Source organism: Chamaea fasciata, unplaced genomic scaffold, assembly GCF_029207755.1.
Source record: "Chamaea fasciata isolate MVZ Bird 193981 ecotype frontalis unplaced genomic scaffold, bChaFas1.0.hap1 SCAF_13, whole genome shotgun sequence".
Classification (NCBI taxonomy): domain Eukaryota; kingdom Metazoa; phylum Chordata; class Aves; order Passeriformes; family Sylviidae; genus Chamaea; species Chamaea fasciata.
This window is the reverse complement of record NW_027094098.1, coordinates 9656050-9674001: the sequence shown is the minus strand read 5'-3', so window position 1 is coordinate 9674001 and position 17952 is coordinate 9656050. Positions and strand designations below refer to the sequence as shown.

The following is a 17952-nucleotide window of genomic DNA, read 5'->3' as shown; positions in this document are numbered from 1 at the left end:
TATCCCCAAAGGAGAGAGAGGCAAAGCTGATGGCATCTGAGCTCTCAGTACGGATCAGGTGATGTCTCAAAGAGGAAAGGAGAAACAGAACCAGGAAAGGCCCATGGGATGCGTGGTACAGAAGTGAAAGACATCAGTTAATGACAGCAGTTTATGTAAACGCTCTGCCAAGCTCCACAGACAACCAAAAGAGAAATGCTCTGAACTAACATGCTGTGGGTAACTAATAGATGGAGAAGAGAAAAAACACTGGCATACAGCCCTAATGTGGGCAGGAATACACTGGGACAAAACGTGAGGACCTTCAAAGAGTCAGAGGAGCAAGAGCCTGGAACAGCCTGCTCAGCAGCAACAGTGCTTGCTGGCGATCAAACTTGGTTAGAAACTGATCTTTGACGACTTGTGAAGAAGACAGAAGTATCCTGTTTGCAGGAACAAATGTCTAGATAACTCAGGAAGTGTCTTCCTGCCTATGCTACTAACCAGAGTATGTCTTAATAATCAAATAAATGACCTCTTTTACATTCAAAAGGAAAGTGCAATAGGAGAAGCACGATTAAATTAAATCCACCAGACATTGCATAACCAAACCTGTTTCTCTGCAACAGTTGGACTTATTGAAGAGGGAACAACCTGAATATGTGAATCAACAAAGGATTCATTTTCCTATCATTCAGTGATTATTTTCCTTCTTTGGCTGGTTGCTGAAATATGCACTTCTTTGGAGGCACTGACAGAGAACATTCTGTTTTATAAAAAAACCTCTTCATCTTTTGTTATTAAAAAAAGTCTATCAGTTTTAGGACTTCTGAAAATCCTTTAAAGTGTCTGCTCATGGTCTGTAACAAACTGAGTTACTCCCAGGAAAATCAGCAGGGAGAAAATCCACCAGCTGGAATCGGACATTCCAGCTCTGGAACAACACGCCACACTTTATGAATGAGCAAATAAACAACAAACACTAGAACTACAAACTATGAAAAGTAGTATAGGGGCTGCTTCTGCATTTTTATCTTGTCAAGTGGAGCTCTGGAATTCAAGAGCTTGGGTCATGAAGGAACAGGAAGCTGTGGAAGGCTGATGTCTCAGAAGGAGCCTGGAGTTGGCCTAGACCCTGCACCAGCTCCTGGCATTTCACACCGTGCCAACACACGTGGTAGGTATGCCTGGAGTAGGCCCAGGGAGTCTGTTAATTGCAACTTTTGGTGAAAAACAGGCTGAGTGCCACAGTTTTGATCAAAACACACAAACGCATGCAGCTTAAGTGAGCCTTCCCATGACTTCAGAAGGAGGTTATAAGGAAAATCCATTCTCTTACTGTAAGTTTTGGAAAGTTTTGCTGCTTTAGTGAATAATTTCCCCTGATACTGTTACCGTTCAGTTCAACAAGAATGATTTTATTCTGAGTTTCCAATGTAGGCAAGGTACAAAGAACATTAGAAATGAAGACAAATGGCAGGTTCAGGCCATTTATTTACTGGTTATATGTTTAACTTCTCTTTGTAAATCTGCCTGTCCTTTGCCTCTGCTCGTGCAAAGAGCTTTCTTTGCACACCACACTCCTTAATAAGGCTTTTCTCCAGGTTAGGGCTGAAACAGGTACTAATCTGAGCTGGACTGTGCTTCTTTGACTCCTGTCATCTATCTAAAAAGATACTGAAGGAACCCAAATAATGTTTTAATCCAACTGGAGTTATATAAACAAAGTACATTTTTTTCCCTTTACTTTTCAAAGGTTGTTCAGTAACTTGGAACAGTCATTTGTATCTCAATAGGATGACAAAGTCCACACCTGTATGAAGATGCATTTGTAGGTGAGGAATCATTAGTAATTAGCTTCTGAAACAACTTCATCCAAATTAGACATATCTGACAAACAATAGGAAAGCTAGGCACGTTAATGAAACACTGTTGCTATGGGAAAATTGTCCCTGTAAAGGTGGAAATAAATACACTTTCTTTTTCTCATATTGCAAAAATGTCAAAAAGCATCTCCTTGAAGATGAAGCTGTTTTTAACTGTAGGTACTATTAAAGACTGCTTTTAAGAAGGTCATTTTTTCCACCCATTTCAAAACCCTCTGTGTTTTATTTTTGGAAGCATCATCCCAAATACTAGTAGCTAGGATCCTCTTCAGTTCATAAAAATAACTGATGCTGGGACATACAGTGATTATGTAGTTCAAGCCCCTACTCAAAGTGTTTCCCATTCAACCAGGTTTTTCAGGGCCTTATTGAGGTGGGTTTTAAATATCTCCAAAGCTAGAGATGTCCCCACCTCCCTGCATGCTGCTCCAACATTTGACTGCCCTCATGGTGAAAACATTTTTCCTTGTACATAATTTGGATTTCTTGTGCTGCAACTCATGTCACTTCCCTCTTATTCCATCACTGGGCACCTCCAAGAGTCTGGTTCTGCTGTCACCACATGCTCCCACTGGAGACTTGTAGACAGCAACAAGATCCCCTCTTCTAAGCCTAAATAAGGCTTCTTAAAGCTTCCTTCTCTTCCAAGGCTAAATAATCCCAGTTTTATCAGCCTCTCCTCGCACTTCTTGTTCTGCAGTACCCTAATTGTTTTGACAGCCCTCCTCTGGCCTTGGTCCAGTATGTCAATGTTTTCATTTTACTGGGGAGCGAATTGGACCCAGTGTTTCAGATGTGGTCTCAAAAATGCTGAATGGAAGAGAATAATCTCTTCTCTTTGGTTGCTGGCTATAATCTTTCAATACAGCTCAGTATGGGGTGGCCTTCTCCACCACAAGGTCACACTGTTGACCTATGTTCAGCTTGTCTGCGAGGATCCCCAGGTTCTTTTCTGCAAAGCTGCTTTCCTTTCATTCAGTGACCAGCCTTTAATGCTGAATGGGTTTACTCCACCATAGCTGCAGAACAGCCCAAGCCCCTTTGTTGAAACTGCACGAGGTCCCTGCCAGTCCCTTTCTTCCACATGTCAAGGTTCCTGTGAATAGCAGCCTTCCCTCATATGCTCAATTTCCTACCTGAAAACTGGCTGAAAGTGCTCTCCATCCCATCATCCTCACCATTAATGAAAAAGGTCCACTGATATTATATGCAACATTGATTTGTTATTCTTTCCCTTAAAGAATACAGATTCCTCTGTCTGATGCTTTTTGAGGTCAAAGTCCCTGATGATATGAACTAATGTCCTGTCACAGAAGTCAGTAAAGGAGCAAAGTTTGAAGCAAGTTTGATGTCTGTCCAGTAGCCCCAGATAACAGACATAGCTGGCAACATGAGAGGATCTGTTCTCTCAGTCTTAGCTCTAATAACCATCTGGTCCTTGTCCTTCCACCCTCAAGCATCTTGCATGCAGACGTACGCCTACAGCCTGCAGAGCTGGTTATGGGAGAGCAAGTAAGCTGTTGAAAACATTGCATGAGGTTGCCAGCCCTTCTGCACTAATAAGAAATGCAATTACAAGTTGCAGCTTGAACCTGCTTTCTGACATAGTGACAGGGTTATCCTGGATTTATATGTGCAGCTGGGAAAGCAGAATTTGACCCTTGATTTGGGGATTAATTTACCCAGGTAAAGACTGAGTACAGATGACAACTGCACAGAATCTTGAAATAACAAGAGCAAAACAACAGATTATAAGATGAAATGAGCTGAGTTCAGTCAGGTCTATTTCCCCTTTGGTTTCTCAAATTCACCAAACTGAAACCTTTTCCAAAAAGAGGAAGTTTTATTCCTGATTATTTGGACCACTCATTCAAAATGCCTATCACTTAGATGCAACATTATCAGCACCACACACGAATTCAGTGGTCCACTCCTCTTAATCATGGAGTGTACCTCTTATCTGAGAGGCAGAACTTTGGAAGGGAAACCAGAAGGACTCAACCCTCATGGGAAGAAAAAGCCTTTTAAGTTTCCTGAATGAACGACCTATCCTTCTTCTGTTATGCTGTCTGTCTGTCAACAGTTAACACCAGTGGCAGGTTGAGGAGCAAGGTCTGGGCAGTGGGCAGAGCTGACAGTCCCATGCTCAGCCATTGTGCTCTAAAGGGAGCACTCTGTTCCTTCTGCTGCCGTGTCTGCACTCACTGCGACTGTTGTTCCAGCCTCACGCCTCCTTGTGTGAAGGCCAACAGTGAGGCTTTGTTCAAGAAGCAGCTGCTGAGGAGATGTCCTGTCTCATGGAATGACCTACTGACATTTCTCTCCCTGCTCATTAGTAAGCAGGGATTAATTAGGAGAACCGGGGTGGGTTGCCTGGCCCATTTTGTTGGGGGTAAAAAGCCAGGCCCTCAGATCCCAGTGTGCCCCAAAAGGGATTCCCTCATAAAGTGGGGCTTGCAGCAAAGCCAGGGGACCTGGCTCTCCCACATCTTCTTCTCATCATCTGATGGAGTGAGGAAAGAGAATGGCTCATGACAGAAGGTGGATGGGACATGACTGGAGTAAAATGTGTCCCAGCTCGGCTTCCCTCAGAGATCACACCATAGCTCTGCTGGATAACAAGTGAGCTCAGTTCAGCCAGGGCCTGAGCCAAAGATTGTGTTCGACTGGATGACATGTTGTTTATCCAATAACCTTTTGTTCCAGGGCAGATACAAAGCAGTGAGGAAATGGTTGAGCAGTTGGGAGGAGCAGAGTAACTGAGGAAACCACAACCATTCTTTCGCAATCTTTGCTGCAGCCCAACATTATCATCTAGTGATGTCCACATATAGGGACAGTAATGGAGGAACACCTGCACTGCCTTTCCCCCTAGCCCAACAGTGCCTGCATCCAGCTCTGGGTTATAGCACAGAGCTTACCAGTCTGCCTTACCTCATTGACTGTACCAGAATTAAATCTGACTTAAAAAATAGTAATTGGTCAGGGTCAGATAAACAAACAGATTGCTTTGAGCAGCCTGGGTGTGGTTGGCAAATTTTCATAGCTCACGGTAGATGACACTACGTGTCCGATTTCAGGTGCTCTTACTTCTATGCAACTGTGCTAAAGGTGTATCCAGTCCTCACAATTTCCAAACTCCCTTGCCTAAAAGATAGGTGCAAGACTATGTTTTCCCCACTTTTACATCAGCAGGGAAGTCGATGAAACAAATCAGGTCTCATCCCCCTGAGTGGAGTAGAGAGGAAACACTCCTGAGTATCCCCTTCACCTTTCCTAACCCAAACATTTAAAGCAAAATACTACACTGCTGCTGTGTGTGTGCGCTCCATCAGACACATCAGTTGTGTGGAGCCTTACTGTTTCTTTATTTTTTAGTTTGCTGTGGTCTAGCTGCTTCCTGACCTGACAGTGTTGTTTCATGTACCTTCACATTAAAAACAAAACAAAGGCTGCATTTGCCTTTCCAAGTCCTGGCTTGTGGCCTCCTCTAGAGCAAGAGATACCACAGGTATGTGCTTTCATGACTCACCCTGAGTTTTCTTTCTGTTGTGTAGCTGCTCCTCTCAAATGGAAACAACCCTAACTGTCCTGAAAGATGCCATGTGGTGCATGCAGAGATTTGGGATCATGTGATCCCAGTGTGAATGAAGGGTGAGGGCGAAAGCAGCAGAGTCACTGCAGAGACCACCCGGGCAAGACTGGGCTGCAGAAGTCTGTATTGAACTCCTCTAAAGTAACAAGAATAATGTGGAAACCTCCATTTAATAAAGCTCATCTCAAAGTGCTTACAATTGCCTGTTGTGCCACAGGATACTCCCCTTGGACTACACTCTGTTATGATACAATTATGGGCACATTTCAGCATCATTTTGTTATAGGAGGTGTATCCAGAGGATGTTTTCCTGCATGAGCTGTGGTCGCTCTGGGAGGTACCATCTCACAACCAGCAAAAGAACCCAAGCTCATGCAGCAACCTGGGAGAAAGCATGGGGAAACAGACCGTCCAGTTGAAAAATTGTGCTTAAGAGCTTGTTCAGTGCATGGGAAAAGTTGCATCTTAGTTGTAGCAGTAATTTTGCCTATAATTTCAAAGAGGGTAAAACTGAATGACCTGGTTTTCTCAGCAAGCTGTCACTGCTACTCTGAGATCCAGAGTTACAAGATCAGTCATTCCAGAAGAGCTGGAAGTCTGAAACAACTGGTTTCACTTTGCCTGGAGCTCATTGTCGGCTGCAGGGTGGTCTCCTAGCTTATCTTTTTCCATGAGAATCCCCACTGCCAAAACAGAGTTAGAGAAGGAAGGCAGAACTAAGTTTACTTACTAGCGATTTGTTTTATAGGATGACTTTTCTCCATGTTCTCACAATCGTCTCACTGCCTAAGGAATTCCATGGTGTACTGCAGTATCTGAACTCTCACCTTGCAATTCTGTGCTGTGGTTTTAGCTCCTGTGTGCACCACACAGGTAGCATTCCTCACCACTGCCTGGAAGGCAGATAAACCTGCCTGCTACCTTTGTTCAACATCTAGAGAAGGAAAGGCAGGGAAAGGTTTGGGATTGTACTGAGCAGGGAGTCAAAACAGGGATAAAACAGCACCGGCAGTGCTCTACCAGTCAGGGCAAAGAGCCATCTCCTCTGGGGTCCCCTGCTAAGAGGAACCTATAGCTCTCAGCGGGAAAAAAGTGAAAACGCCCACAACCCATTGTAAGTCTTCTGTCAAAGGAAACGAAACAGTGAGTGCCATTTTTCCCCACAGCTCTGCAGAAAAGCACTTCAGACCTTCCCTACTCCAATGCAATGGCCTCATCCAGAGAAAGCAGAGAGAGCAGACTGCTGTGGGTTAATAGGCCCACATCCAGTACCAAGGAGCAATGCTACCACCTCCGAATAATATTTGCCAAGGCCTTCCTGACTCCATTCCTGGAGACTGCCCTGAAGCCTGCCCAATCACTATGTCAGGGAATGCTGCTGTCTAGAACATTCCTGCATGCTAAAGTACATGACCTGTTACTTCACACTTGCAGTGCTACCCTAACTCTTGTTCTTATTAATTCTAACATCCTTCTTGGTCATTTCCCCCTCCTGGTTTGACCATGTTTAGTTCTTTTTAATCTTTCTGTGTAGACCAATCCTTCCCAGTGCTATGAATAAATAAAAGCCTTCTGTTCTCATCAACAAAATGGTCTTTTAACGGTTGCAAGAACAACACAGCAATCATTTGGAAAAAAAAACCTAAACAAAAGCAGCTAATATTTGATGCATTTAAAAATCTCTGCTCCAGCTATTTTCTACATTTTACAAATAAATCCTTCACTAAACAGAGAAAGCAGTGAGAAAATTAATGGAGAGAAGAAGCACCAGTGGGTGTCTGAGAGGGACCTGCTAACCCATCAGAAATGCTCACCACACACAAAGCAGCAGCAGCAGCAGGGCTGCCAAAGCAAGCTGAACTTCAGTTAGAAACATCTAAGGAATGTGAATAAGCTGTTAGAGCTGCAACCTTTCCCTCTGCTTTGATCTGACATTAAACATAACTTGAGAGTGGGAAATTCAACAGCTTCAAAAAGGGTGAAAGGGTCAAAGGTCTTCATGTACCAGGACAGGTAGAGGGTTTATTCCTCCTGAAGAAAGCAGGATGGAAGTGAATCTGATGGCTAGGAATGGCCACCAGGTTAGGGCTGAGTATTTCATCCTCCTCATCTTCATGTAAGACAGACACAATACCCTTAAGTCACATGAGCAAGTCCAAGTGAAAAAGAGGGATAATTTCAATTATGATTAAAAAGTGTAAGAAAAAAATAAACACATTTTTGTGGTCCCTGTATCTTGGAAATGTGTTTCTGACTGCTATTAGCTGACGTACTTTTGAATGTGAAACTGTGGTTTTTCTGGGTTTTGGCCACCTAATGCAACCATAGTGCATTAGATCTCAGCAAACGAGATGCTACAGGAAGAGAGACAAGGAAGGCTGGAACATCATGTGCTTTACCAACTCAAAATGCTTCGTATAAGAAAACAAAGCCACATTCTCTAGCCTTTATTCTTGTTTTCCTTGGCTCTCAGCTTTACATATCCCAAAATGACTGTGTTAAAACTAAAGGAACTGCAGTCTGCAGCTGATGGAAGAACTGTAATATCACTCCACTTTGATGAATCCTCCACAGGTATTCTTTCTAAGAGAGCTTTCCTCAGTTGATTGCCAATACCCTAATATGTTTGTCTCTTTCTTCTGTCATCAGAATCATAATAAAATAATAGTAATACAGAAATGAAGTTGAAAAGGTGAGATGTTGTTTCAAAATACCTAAACTTGCAGAAATAGCAAGGTCATCCCAGCAGCCTGAATTCTGCCTTCATGAAGCTGCATGCCAAGCAAACCCAGAAATCATGGGAAACAGTTACCTGCCTGTTAAAAACACCTTATAAGAGACCACAGGAAAAAAAAAATCCTGTATTATGTAGAAATTCCATTTTCCTCTTTCACAGGATTGATACAAACCAAAGCCATTTAATAATATTAGATGTAAGGCAGAGGTTAAGAGGTCTTCTGGAATTCAATTTTCACCGCTACCACAGATATGTATTTCTAATACATATCTATGAGGTCCAGCAGTCTTGTGACTACAGTGAAATATCCCAAAGAGTAAATGTTCAAATCTTGAAATACAGAGAGAAGTGAGCCAGAGATACCTTACACGGGGCCATACTAGGACAAATTGGAGTGCACAGTGTTTGTTACTCAGTGAAGCACCTTTTTGGTGAAGCCTTGCATAAGAGGAAACACTGATGCAAGAGCCTTTGGCAAGATTTAGAGCCCGTGTGTGAGCTCCCACAGGGTCAGCAATAAAAATGGAAATTATTTTTCCTTCTTTTGACTGAAGGATAGACACAACATAAATCAGTCAAGTCACGCATACTACAACCCCAGTAACTTCCCGAGTCTTTTGGGAAATCACACTTGTCATGCTGTGGAACTGCACTAATGATCTCATGGATAATGCACCTGTATTGGGAATTTTATCCATAAGAATACCATAACCAGAACAAATATCCAGGTCAGGAAGTCTATACTGAGCTCACACGTCTGAGAGCCATGGCATGAGGTAGGGAACAGACAGCTATTACAGCGCTAACACAATTGAATAATTGATACTACCCAAAGATATCCAAAGGAAGGGACACAAAGGGGAACACACTGCTGAAGTGATTTGGAATAGCTAAAATAGTGGAGAAAAACTTTAAACCGCCCAGTCTGACCAGAGGGAGGTATTTATATCCTTCAGCTCTCACTGGAATTTAGCTCAGGCTGTAACTTGTATTTCATCAGAGTTTATCCTTGGTGGTTGCCTCTTTAAGTGCAAAGATTATTATATAGAGCATAAAGATGTTAATTGTCTTTCTAAATTACAGTGAATCAAAGCTGAGTTACATCAGCTCTTTGTGTAACACAAATGTGTCTCCATTGTTCTGCTTTCAGGTTCCTTTTCACCCTCTACTCTTAACTGATCAGGAAAATGGAATTTACAAACAAAACTGTAGGTCTGACAGCAAGAACAAAGTTGTTAACTGACCTGAGAAACCAGATTTGTACTAATTGCACTGTTTAATCCAGCAATGCTAGTGTATTAAAAAAAAAACCAAACACAAAAAACAAACACCAAAAATATTTATGTTTCCCTAGTGAAAAAGATATTCAGGGAAAAAAGGAGCAAATAGTCACACAGCACAAAACATACCTGACACGAACATGCACCTCAAAGAGGAGGCATTCTCTGTATCAAATCCATGTGATAAATACAATGCTTTATCATTTCTTCAGATTTGTTGCTTTAATTATTGCTATTTTAACTCTACTTCTTAAAACCTTTATCAAGCTTTATGGAATAAGGAGCTAAGGCATGGTGTTAAGCATGCACAGAGAGCAACAGCAATCTCTCATAGGCTCATGGAGACCGAACAAATTGCTTGTATGTCCTGGAGTTCAGTAACTTTTTGTATGGACTGGGTGTGGTCTGCTAACAGCAGCTACAGGGCAAGCAGCATGTGGCCTGTTCCATCCCCCTTTCCATGAACATAGAGATAAACAGAAGGGGACGGAGACACTTCCCACTGGGATGATGCAGGCTCCTGGTAGCATCAGAAGTGTATCAAAGTGAATCAAACATTTAGAAACACTCTGCCTACACACTGAGAAAGAGACTTAGGTGGTGAGTCAGGATACTTCTGCACAGGTCAACTCTTTTTGCAAAGCCAGCCTCAAACATGGGATGTGATCAATTGTTTTTTTTTTTTTTAAAAAAAAAAAAAGGTCTCAGGGGTTTTAATTCTTTTCCTTACAAGCTGTCTTGAGAACTAGATATTCTCTTTTTCAGAGAAAATATAGGAGTCATTTCTACACACCAAGTGCAGTGCTGTGACCAAAAGTGAGTCACAAGAGCAAGAGCAAGGGAAAGCCTTGGTACCCAGAATAAGTAAGGTTTTGCCTTTCCTCTCGCAGATAAATGGTGCAACGACTCATGTACATTCAGGATCTTCAAACTCAAATTAAACAGTCCTGTCTTTGAAGAGACCTAGGGGCAGGTTAGAGTATTGGTTTCAGCCAAGTTAATTGCAGTATACTTCCCAATGTCAGCGGATAATCTGCCCAAAGGACATCAAATTTACACCAAGATTGCCATTTCAACCTGTCAGCTCAGAATTTGGCCTTGCATTTTGTCTGCTGCCATCATCAATCCCATTGATTCATTTTACTGATACTGATACTGATACTGATACTGATACTGATACTGATACTGATACTGACAGAGTGGCTGTCACAGGAAGCAGTAGTCTGCAATGATAAAATCAAAGCAAAGATCTCCAAGCACAAGGAAGTTATGAAGTTGCAAGTGTGACGTGTGACAGGAGGCTGCCAAAGAACCAGGACAGATGGTTCAAATATGTTACTGGGATGTCCTGATCCATGCCCTGCAGGGGACCTGGTGACTCGCAGCACATCTCCATCACAGCATGGGGCACAGAGCAGAGGGATCTGCAAGCCAGAAGAGGGAGGGACAGTTAAGTTTAGCTGGCCCAGCACTGCCCCACCCTGCTGGCTGAGGGCCAAAGGGCTGTTGCTGTATTGTCACAGCCTTGCACTCACTCAGGCTGGTTTCTCCTCAGAGCTGAGGCATGCACAGCCAGCTCCAGTTTCTCTGCTGTACTGTGGAGATGTGCGCAAAGTGTCTGTGATGCCTTCCTGTCTCTCCATGTTCCAAGGGTGTAACTGTCTCATTGTATCAGTATATGAAAGCTATGCTGAAATTTCCACCTTCCGTCTGGGATCATTTAGAACATTGACTGTGAATCCAGCAGAAATGGTTCCTAGTCCCACTTCCATAGTGGACAATACCACTTCACCCCCAAGAGACAGGTGAAAGAGAAATTATCCCTTAGAGTGAGGTCAAAATAGCACCAGCAGTAATGTCAAGGGCAAGGCTGAGGAAAACTCAAAACAAACAGGGTGCAGATCATGACAAAGCTACAGATAATCTCTTTCTCATTTATGTCTAGTTGTAAATATTTTATTGGCTCTTCTCTCACTGCTGAGTAGCTGTAACAGCATTTATTTCAGCAAAGGCCTGAGCTGCTGTTAATCAAGTACAGTTTTAGGCTACTCACCATGGTCATGGGCAAACACAAACAAGTTGAGTCCTGTCAGCTTCTGGGCCAAGTCGTCATAGCGGCCGCAGTGCTCGCCGGCGCCGTGGGCGATAAACACGAGGGCCCTAAATGGAGCATCAATGTATAAATCATTAACGTGGCAATCAACCCGCAAAAGCTTCAGAGCTGCAAGGGAAGCCAGTGCATTCAACTCAGAAACAGGATTTCAGACATCAGCAAACCCCAGGCAGATGTAGAATTTGCAGAGGTTGAATACAGGGGAAACCACTGTCACCCTGACCTGCCACTGACCTGGCCTTCACCAGGTTGTTGTAGGAGGGATTACAGGGAAGGCAACTCCTCATGGGACAGAGCCACCATGGTCTGCTGCAAGTTCAAGGTGCAAATGGGCATCAGCATCAGTCCCTGAGCTGGATAACTCCATGGGGGCTTGAGGCTCTACATGGCTCCTCCAGCAAAAGTGATGCCATCTGTTTCTTTTGGGACTGTATCTCTCTGTGATTCAAATACCAACACTGGCCTTTACTTTATAACCTGAAACATTGTCTGATGCCCCAGAACACTCAGAGGTGGAATTTCAGCCAAAGAATTGGTCTCCAGCACTTTGCTTAGAGTTTGGAATTTTATCTTTTGACCCAGTCATGGTAGTTTTACCATTCCAGTTGCTGCCCCAAAACAGTTGCATCACTTCTATGAATAAAGTGACTCTTACATAGCCACTGTGCAGAGAGAGAGATAATAAAAAAACTAGTCTAATAGACACTTATTTTTGCAAATACTTATCTTTGAATATTCCAGTTTTATGAATAATACCTTATTTTTACTGGAGTGTCATCAAATGAAATTGACTGAACTTGAACCTCCCCAGTATTTCTGCTAGATAAAAGGTGTATAGAGTTGGGCTAGAACTATAGCAGAAGTGGCAATGAGATTCCAGAAGTTCTGCTGGATTTGACAGGCGACTATTTAAAATCCAGTTTTAGCAACATAAACATAACTTGTTTGTTTAAAAGGATCATTTGTCATTGCAACATCAGCATCCAAAAAACCACTTGAAGGCTACAAGTTTGACATTTTCAGTAGGTGAACAGTGAAATATCACAAGAACTGACAACATAAAATAATGACAGCAGTTAACAGCCAGGGAATTCCTCAACTTTATCGTGACTGAGGTTTTGAATACCTTTTTAGACAGTGTATTCACAGCAACAAACTGCTTAGATCTTAATATATTTAAATTTAAAAAAACATGTTGGATGATGTAGAAACTCCTGTCCTATCTCTTTAATTAGCACCTGCTTCAAAGTATTTGCTCAGCTGAACAATTTGAAAAAGCATCCATCCAGACCAGAAGGATTGTACAGAGTCCATTGTAAACACAAGAGAAACAAGGCAAAGATGCTCTGGTATCTGTCTAACACCAATTAGCAAGGGTGAGGTTAGGTCATGTACCATATTTAACTTGCTGTGCCTTACAAATCCTCTTTAGTGTCACTGAAGGTTGCAAAACAATTTGTGTGGAGCAGTCATTCCTTCCTTTGTCATTGTCCCTCATCAATTTATTTGTCAAGTTATCAATGCACCTGGCAGACAGACTGGTTTTAGGGATGCAGGATCTATTATTATACCTCCAAATGCTGAAGAAATTGAGACATTTCTTATTCGGTGGAGAATATTAACTTTCTTCCTGTGGGCCCATCGCCCTGATATCCAACAGACTCAGCCAGGCTAAGTCTCTCTACCCCACACCTCCTACTACCTTCAAGCTTGACAGCTTCCTTGCTCAATGTCTTACTTAAGCTCATTAGGGGACCTATATTTGTTTCTGCTGATTAGGCACAGAGATTAAGGTACAACTTGGATGACTGAATATAGCCCTTCATTTCTCAGAGAAATATTATTTGAAGTTATGCACTAAATGGCACTAAGTGAATGAAACCTTAAGGGAAGCTGACAAAGAGATCTCTTCCAGGAAATTCTTGGTTCTTCCTCCCTGCAACAGCAAAGCCCTTGTTTTGCTTTTATTCACACTGATGCAGTACTATGACTTTGCCTGTCAGCATCCTTCTAGATGCTGAGCCCTGATTTTATGTGAAACCAAGTGAGAAAAGATAAAAATCCAAAGCTTCAGAGAGGCAAGGTGTTCCTGTGACCTTTCCTTCCACCTGGAATACAACTGCCAGGTGTCACAGAACTGAGCCTTGGCACACCACAGGGAACAGATCTGGGTTATTATCTGTCTGCAAAATACTGACTAAAACCTGTTGGCATTGTTTGTGCCTTACTCTAATGACAGTAGCTGTTGAAAGGACTTAGATACTTTTGAAAATTTTGTCCTATCAATAATCATAAGCAAGCATAAAATTTCCAATTTGTTACACTGAAACAAAATCAGCCTGTCCTGTTGTTTAATAAAAAGTGAGAGTGGCTTTACTGACTAAAAAACTAGGTCACATATACACAGCTCTTTAGCTCCAGCTTTCAGGTCTAAACACAAGGGCCGTATATTGAACACAACCTCCAAAAACTGAAATTAGGATGGGTATCATCTGAAAAAGGATTGAAGGATTTGGCTCTTTCACTTAATCTCCAATTTTCCATTACAAAATAAGTTTACATTTGGCAAATAATACCTGAAGGTAATGTAACAAATAAATAATTTAACATATTTTCACTAGTAAGCTGCCAGGAAAATACAACAAACAATTAGATTGACTGACAGCAGTTCTTTCCTGTATGTAAACATTTTTGCAGATACCCCTGCTCTGAAGTCACAGTCTTCTCCCTCCTTACCACAATGGCTGGAATAACAGAATATCAGAGATTGCTTTCAACAGAGTGATTTAAAATTAATATAGATCCTGCAGTGTTTGAGATTTTTGCAGGACTGCAGTGCCTTTCTGTGCAGTCTCAATGAGAATTTTGTTCAAAAAAGGTTTGTGTCGTGGCCATGTATCAAACTGGTAATGGGGAGAAATTTCTTCACCTCCAGCTTTTGCAGCTGTGCTGCTGAAATCCTTGGAAGTTGGCATGTATCTGGTAGAAAGCACTGTTCACAGCCTGCAAAACTCTGGAAAGTGACCTGTGCCTGAATCCCTGCTAATTGTAATGTCTCTGACCAGAGGCAGGGAAAGCTTATGTATCTTTGGATGCTTCAGCTGCTTTTGGCTGGTGGAACTGTGATTGCTGAACATCTCGAAATAGCTCTGGCACCTGCTCAGGAAATCAGCTCCTCACACAGCAGCAGGACTCCCCCGCGCTCAGCGGGTGTGTCTGCACACAAAGCCAAGGTGTGAGCTGGGCATGAGTAAGAGCCCACGCTCTGTCTCACCTAACTCTGCAACAACAATTACGGGCTATTAAAGGAAACCGCTTTATTGACAGCTGTTTGCAAAAGCAACAGATGGTTTTTGCAGATTCCTGCCCTTCCCATAGCCTTTATCACCTCCTCCTCCTCCTGCCCCCTCCCCACTGCAGGTTTCTGCCTCCTGGTACTGCACAGCTTTGCAAACAGATGCAGTTGCTTATTACAAAAAGAAGGCAGAATAATGTTTGTCGTTACTGTTCAAATCAGCCACTGGCTGTACTTAGTTCTCTTCCGTGAGGAGGTGATAGGCACCCATGACCTGTCCCTGCTCCCACATCTCCACTTGTGCTGCTGACCCGACTGGTATCAGTCCCGCCTGTATTGCAGCTGCAGCCGGTTAAGCTTTGTAAAACCCAGCAATGCCACACCCGCAGTTAATACAAAGCACCTGCAAACACCCTGTCCTGTACTAGGGAGGGTGGGTGTTGTGGAGGCCCAGCTGCAACACAGTCAGTGTGCACAAATCCTCAGGAGCACGCTGTTTTTCTGCCCTGCCTCTTGGAAAGGTCACCAGCTGATCCAAGCTTTAGCTGTATCCAACACTCAGGGCTTGGGTCCTGCTGGGCCTAAGATCAATGTTCTTGCTTTGCTTTCAACAAAATTCACGTTGAATCTGAACAAGACAAAGAAGGTTGCAAGCAGGATAGCGTGACTTTAACATCTTGCGTTCTCTGCGGACAGAGCCACTTCTCTGGAACCCCGTGTATGCTCTTTTATTGCCAGCAAACAACCCAAAACATTAGGACTGAACCAAAGAACGGAAGACAAGCTTCCTGTGACTGCATATATGAAAAATGCAATCTTCTCCCCCCCATTCAAAAGCATCCCTCTTCAGAATAATATTTAAGCACTTGCCTTAACCTCAGGAAACTTTCTTCAACACGTGAAAGTCAACAGGACTCTCAAAGTACAGGATGAAAGTTAAAAATTTATTTATAAATGCCGTCCAGAATAAGGACTGGTTTAATCACACCCAGAAGTGATTTCCTGAATCAAGCCCTCACAACTTAAGCTAATACCATGTTATTCTATGTTAGGCAACTGTGCTTTTCATTTGGTCTTATGGATGTTGTTACCAGAACCAGATCAGCTTTAACAAAGAACATCTGACTTGCATAGTTTTGAATTCCAGACACTAAATTCCTAAAGTAATTTTTAAAAACTAACTGACAGGAAAGCTCTGAGCCAGCTAAGCTGCCAGAAAAATGACTGGCTTAAGTACTACATTTTGTTGTGCTGTTTGAGCTGATTTATCAGTTCCTTTGTAGCTGAACAATTAACTTTTATTTACCAAAAACTAGTGATGTTTTTGGACAAGCAGCTGGATAGTTGCTCACAGATCTTCTAGTGTGTTAAAAATGTTATGTGTGTATTTTGCTTCCAAAGTATATTATAATGGAAAGTCACTGAAAAGTGTTCATTCTTGTGTAAGTGGGGTGAATGGGCCTTACTATGAGGATTAGCTGTCTATCATAAAATAAGACTTGTTGAGGTTTAAGTGTCAATCTAATTTTCTACCATTGGTATTTGCTTAAAGATTACAAAAAAACCCACAAACAGCTAATAATTTACAAGAACACGTAATGAAAAATATTTTTTTTGTTCACTATTGGTGATCTTTTCCTTTTCTTTGGAGGGTTCTTCTGCCTCTTGCTTTGGGTGTAAGACCCACAGTTTGGAAGGGGGTTGTCTCTGTATCTGCTTTTGGAGTCAGTTTTTGCATTCTTTTTTCTGGAGGTGATTTGTGCCCCAAGACAACCCTGAAAAGACTTGGGCCATGTGTAGGGGCTACAAAAAGCTACAGCAATTTCACTCATGTTATGCATGTTTGTGACCTACACAGTTAGCCATGAGTTCAGCCTAGTGACTCCAGTTAGACAGGAATATTTATGGAGTCAAGCGTGTCCCTTCATGCCATCCTTCTGCCTCTAGGAAACATCTGAGTTATGTCCCCCTGAAGGTGCAAGAGGGAGTGACTTTTCTCCCCATTCCAATCCATGTTTCAAGGAGGCATGACACCCAAGAGCTTTTCTTGCTCTCTTGCTCAGGTTTTTGCATTCTTAGCCTCTGCCCTACTGCCCCACAGCTTTGCCATGTAGGCCCAGGCTCAGGGGAGCCACCTCTTTCTAGCAACTCTACCGCTATTTTTCCCAATTCAGTGAAAAAGGAAATCAGAATGTCAATAGCCTGGAGCTGAGCCTCTATCAACCTTCTTTCAAAATCACAGACCATACAGCATTAGCATGGATACTTCACAGAGCTCTGAATCTGGAGTTTATCTCTGGGGTTTAACTTTGAAAAACCTTTATGCATGAAAGAACATGTCAAAGGAACCTGCACTATGCTCACCATACACAATTTCTGCTTGACTATACAGAGCTCGTGGGGGGGGAGGGTTCTGTACATTTGTGTTTGATGTGGTTTGATCTAGACTAGTAGAATCAGTAGCTTTATTCCTGTCTAGATCTTAAAATGGCAATTAAAAAATAAGCCTCTTCAGCAAGCTGTGCTTCCTGCTTTCTTTCCTTGTTTCCTCATTTCCTTAGGCTTGAAAATTCCCATGCAAGCCCCACCAAAGGGGCTGCTGTTAATTTAAGCACCATCTTGGCTGTCTTACACCACAGAGATTTAGGGCTCAATATTAAAATCTGTGCCTGCTTCTGCAAGCAACCCTCTTGCAACATGTCTGCAAGTCTGGTCTCATCATACATCTCAAAATCACAACTCCTCACAAGGACAGAATTAGGAGGACATTTCAGAACTGCCGTGGTGTTCAGAAGAAGTAACTCGGCTAAGTTTTCCAACCACCTCAGAAAGTGCAGACACCATAAATCAGTAGAGCAGAGACAGCTAGTACAAATATATTTAATAACAAAAGGTTCAACAGGAACCAGCTAGAGCCAGCACAAAACAATGTGGAGAAACAGTTTAAGCTGATTTATTGTAGTTCTTCAAAAAGCAAGTCCTCGCTGAGAATAACTCATGAGTGGTCTGATACAGAGAGAAGAGATGAAGGAAATTGCAGGCAGGAGTGGGAGAGAAAGAATTACTG

General features: G+C 42.5%; 1 protein-coding gene across 2 annotated transcripts in view; it reads right to left on the bottom strand.

The window, feature by feature from the left end:
- Positions 1 to 17952, bottom strand: part of MGLL (monoglyceride lipase) — a 60860-nt gene that overhangs the window by 29543 nt on the left and 13365 nt on the right. For both annotated transcript variants that reach the window (XM_066195740.1, XM_066195741.1), the window contains exon 3: positions 11531 to 11637. In XM_066195740.1, the coding sequence (XP_066051837.1) occupies positions 11531 to 11637 (107 nt within the window). The remainder of the gene's footprint in view (positions 1 to 11530; positions 11638 to 17952) is intronic.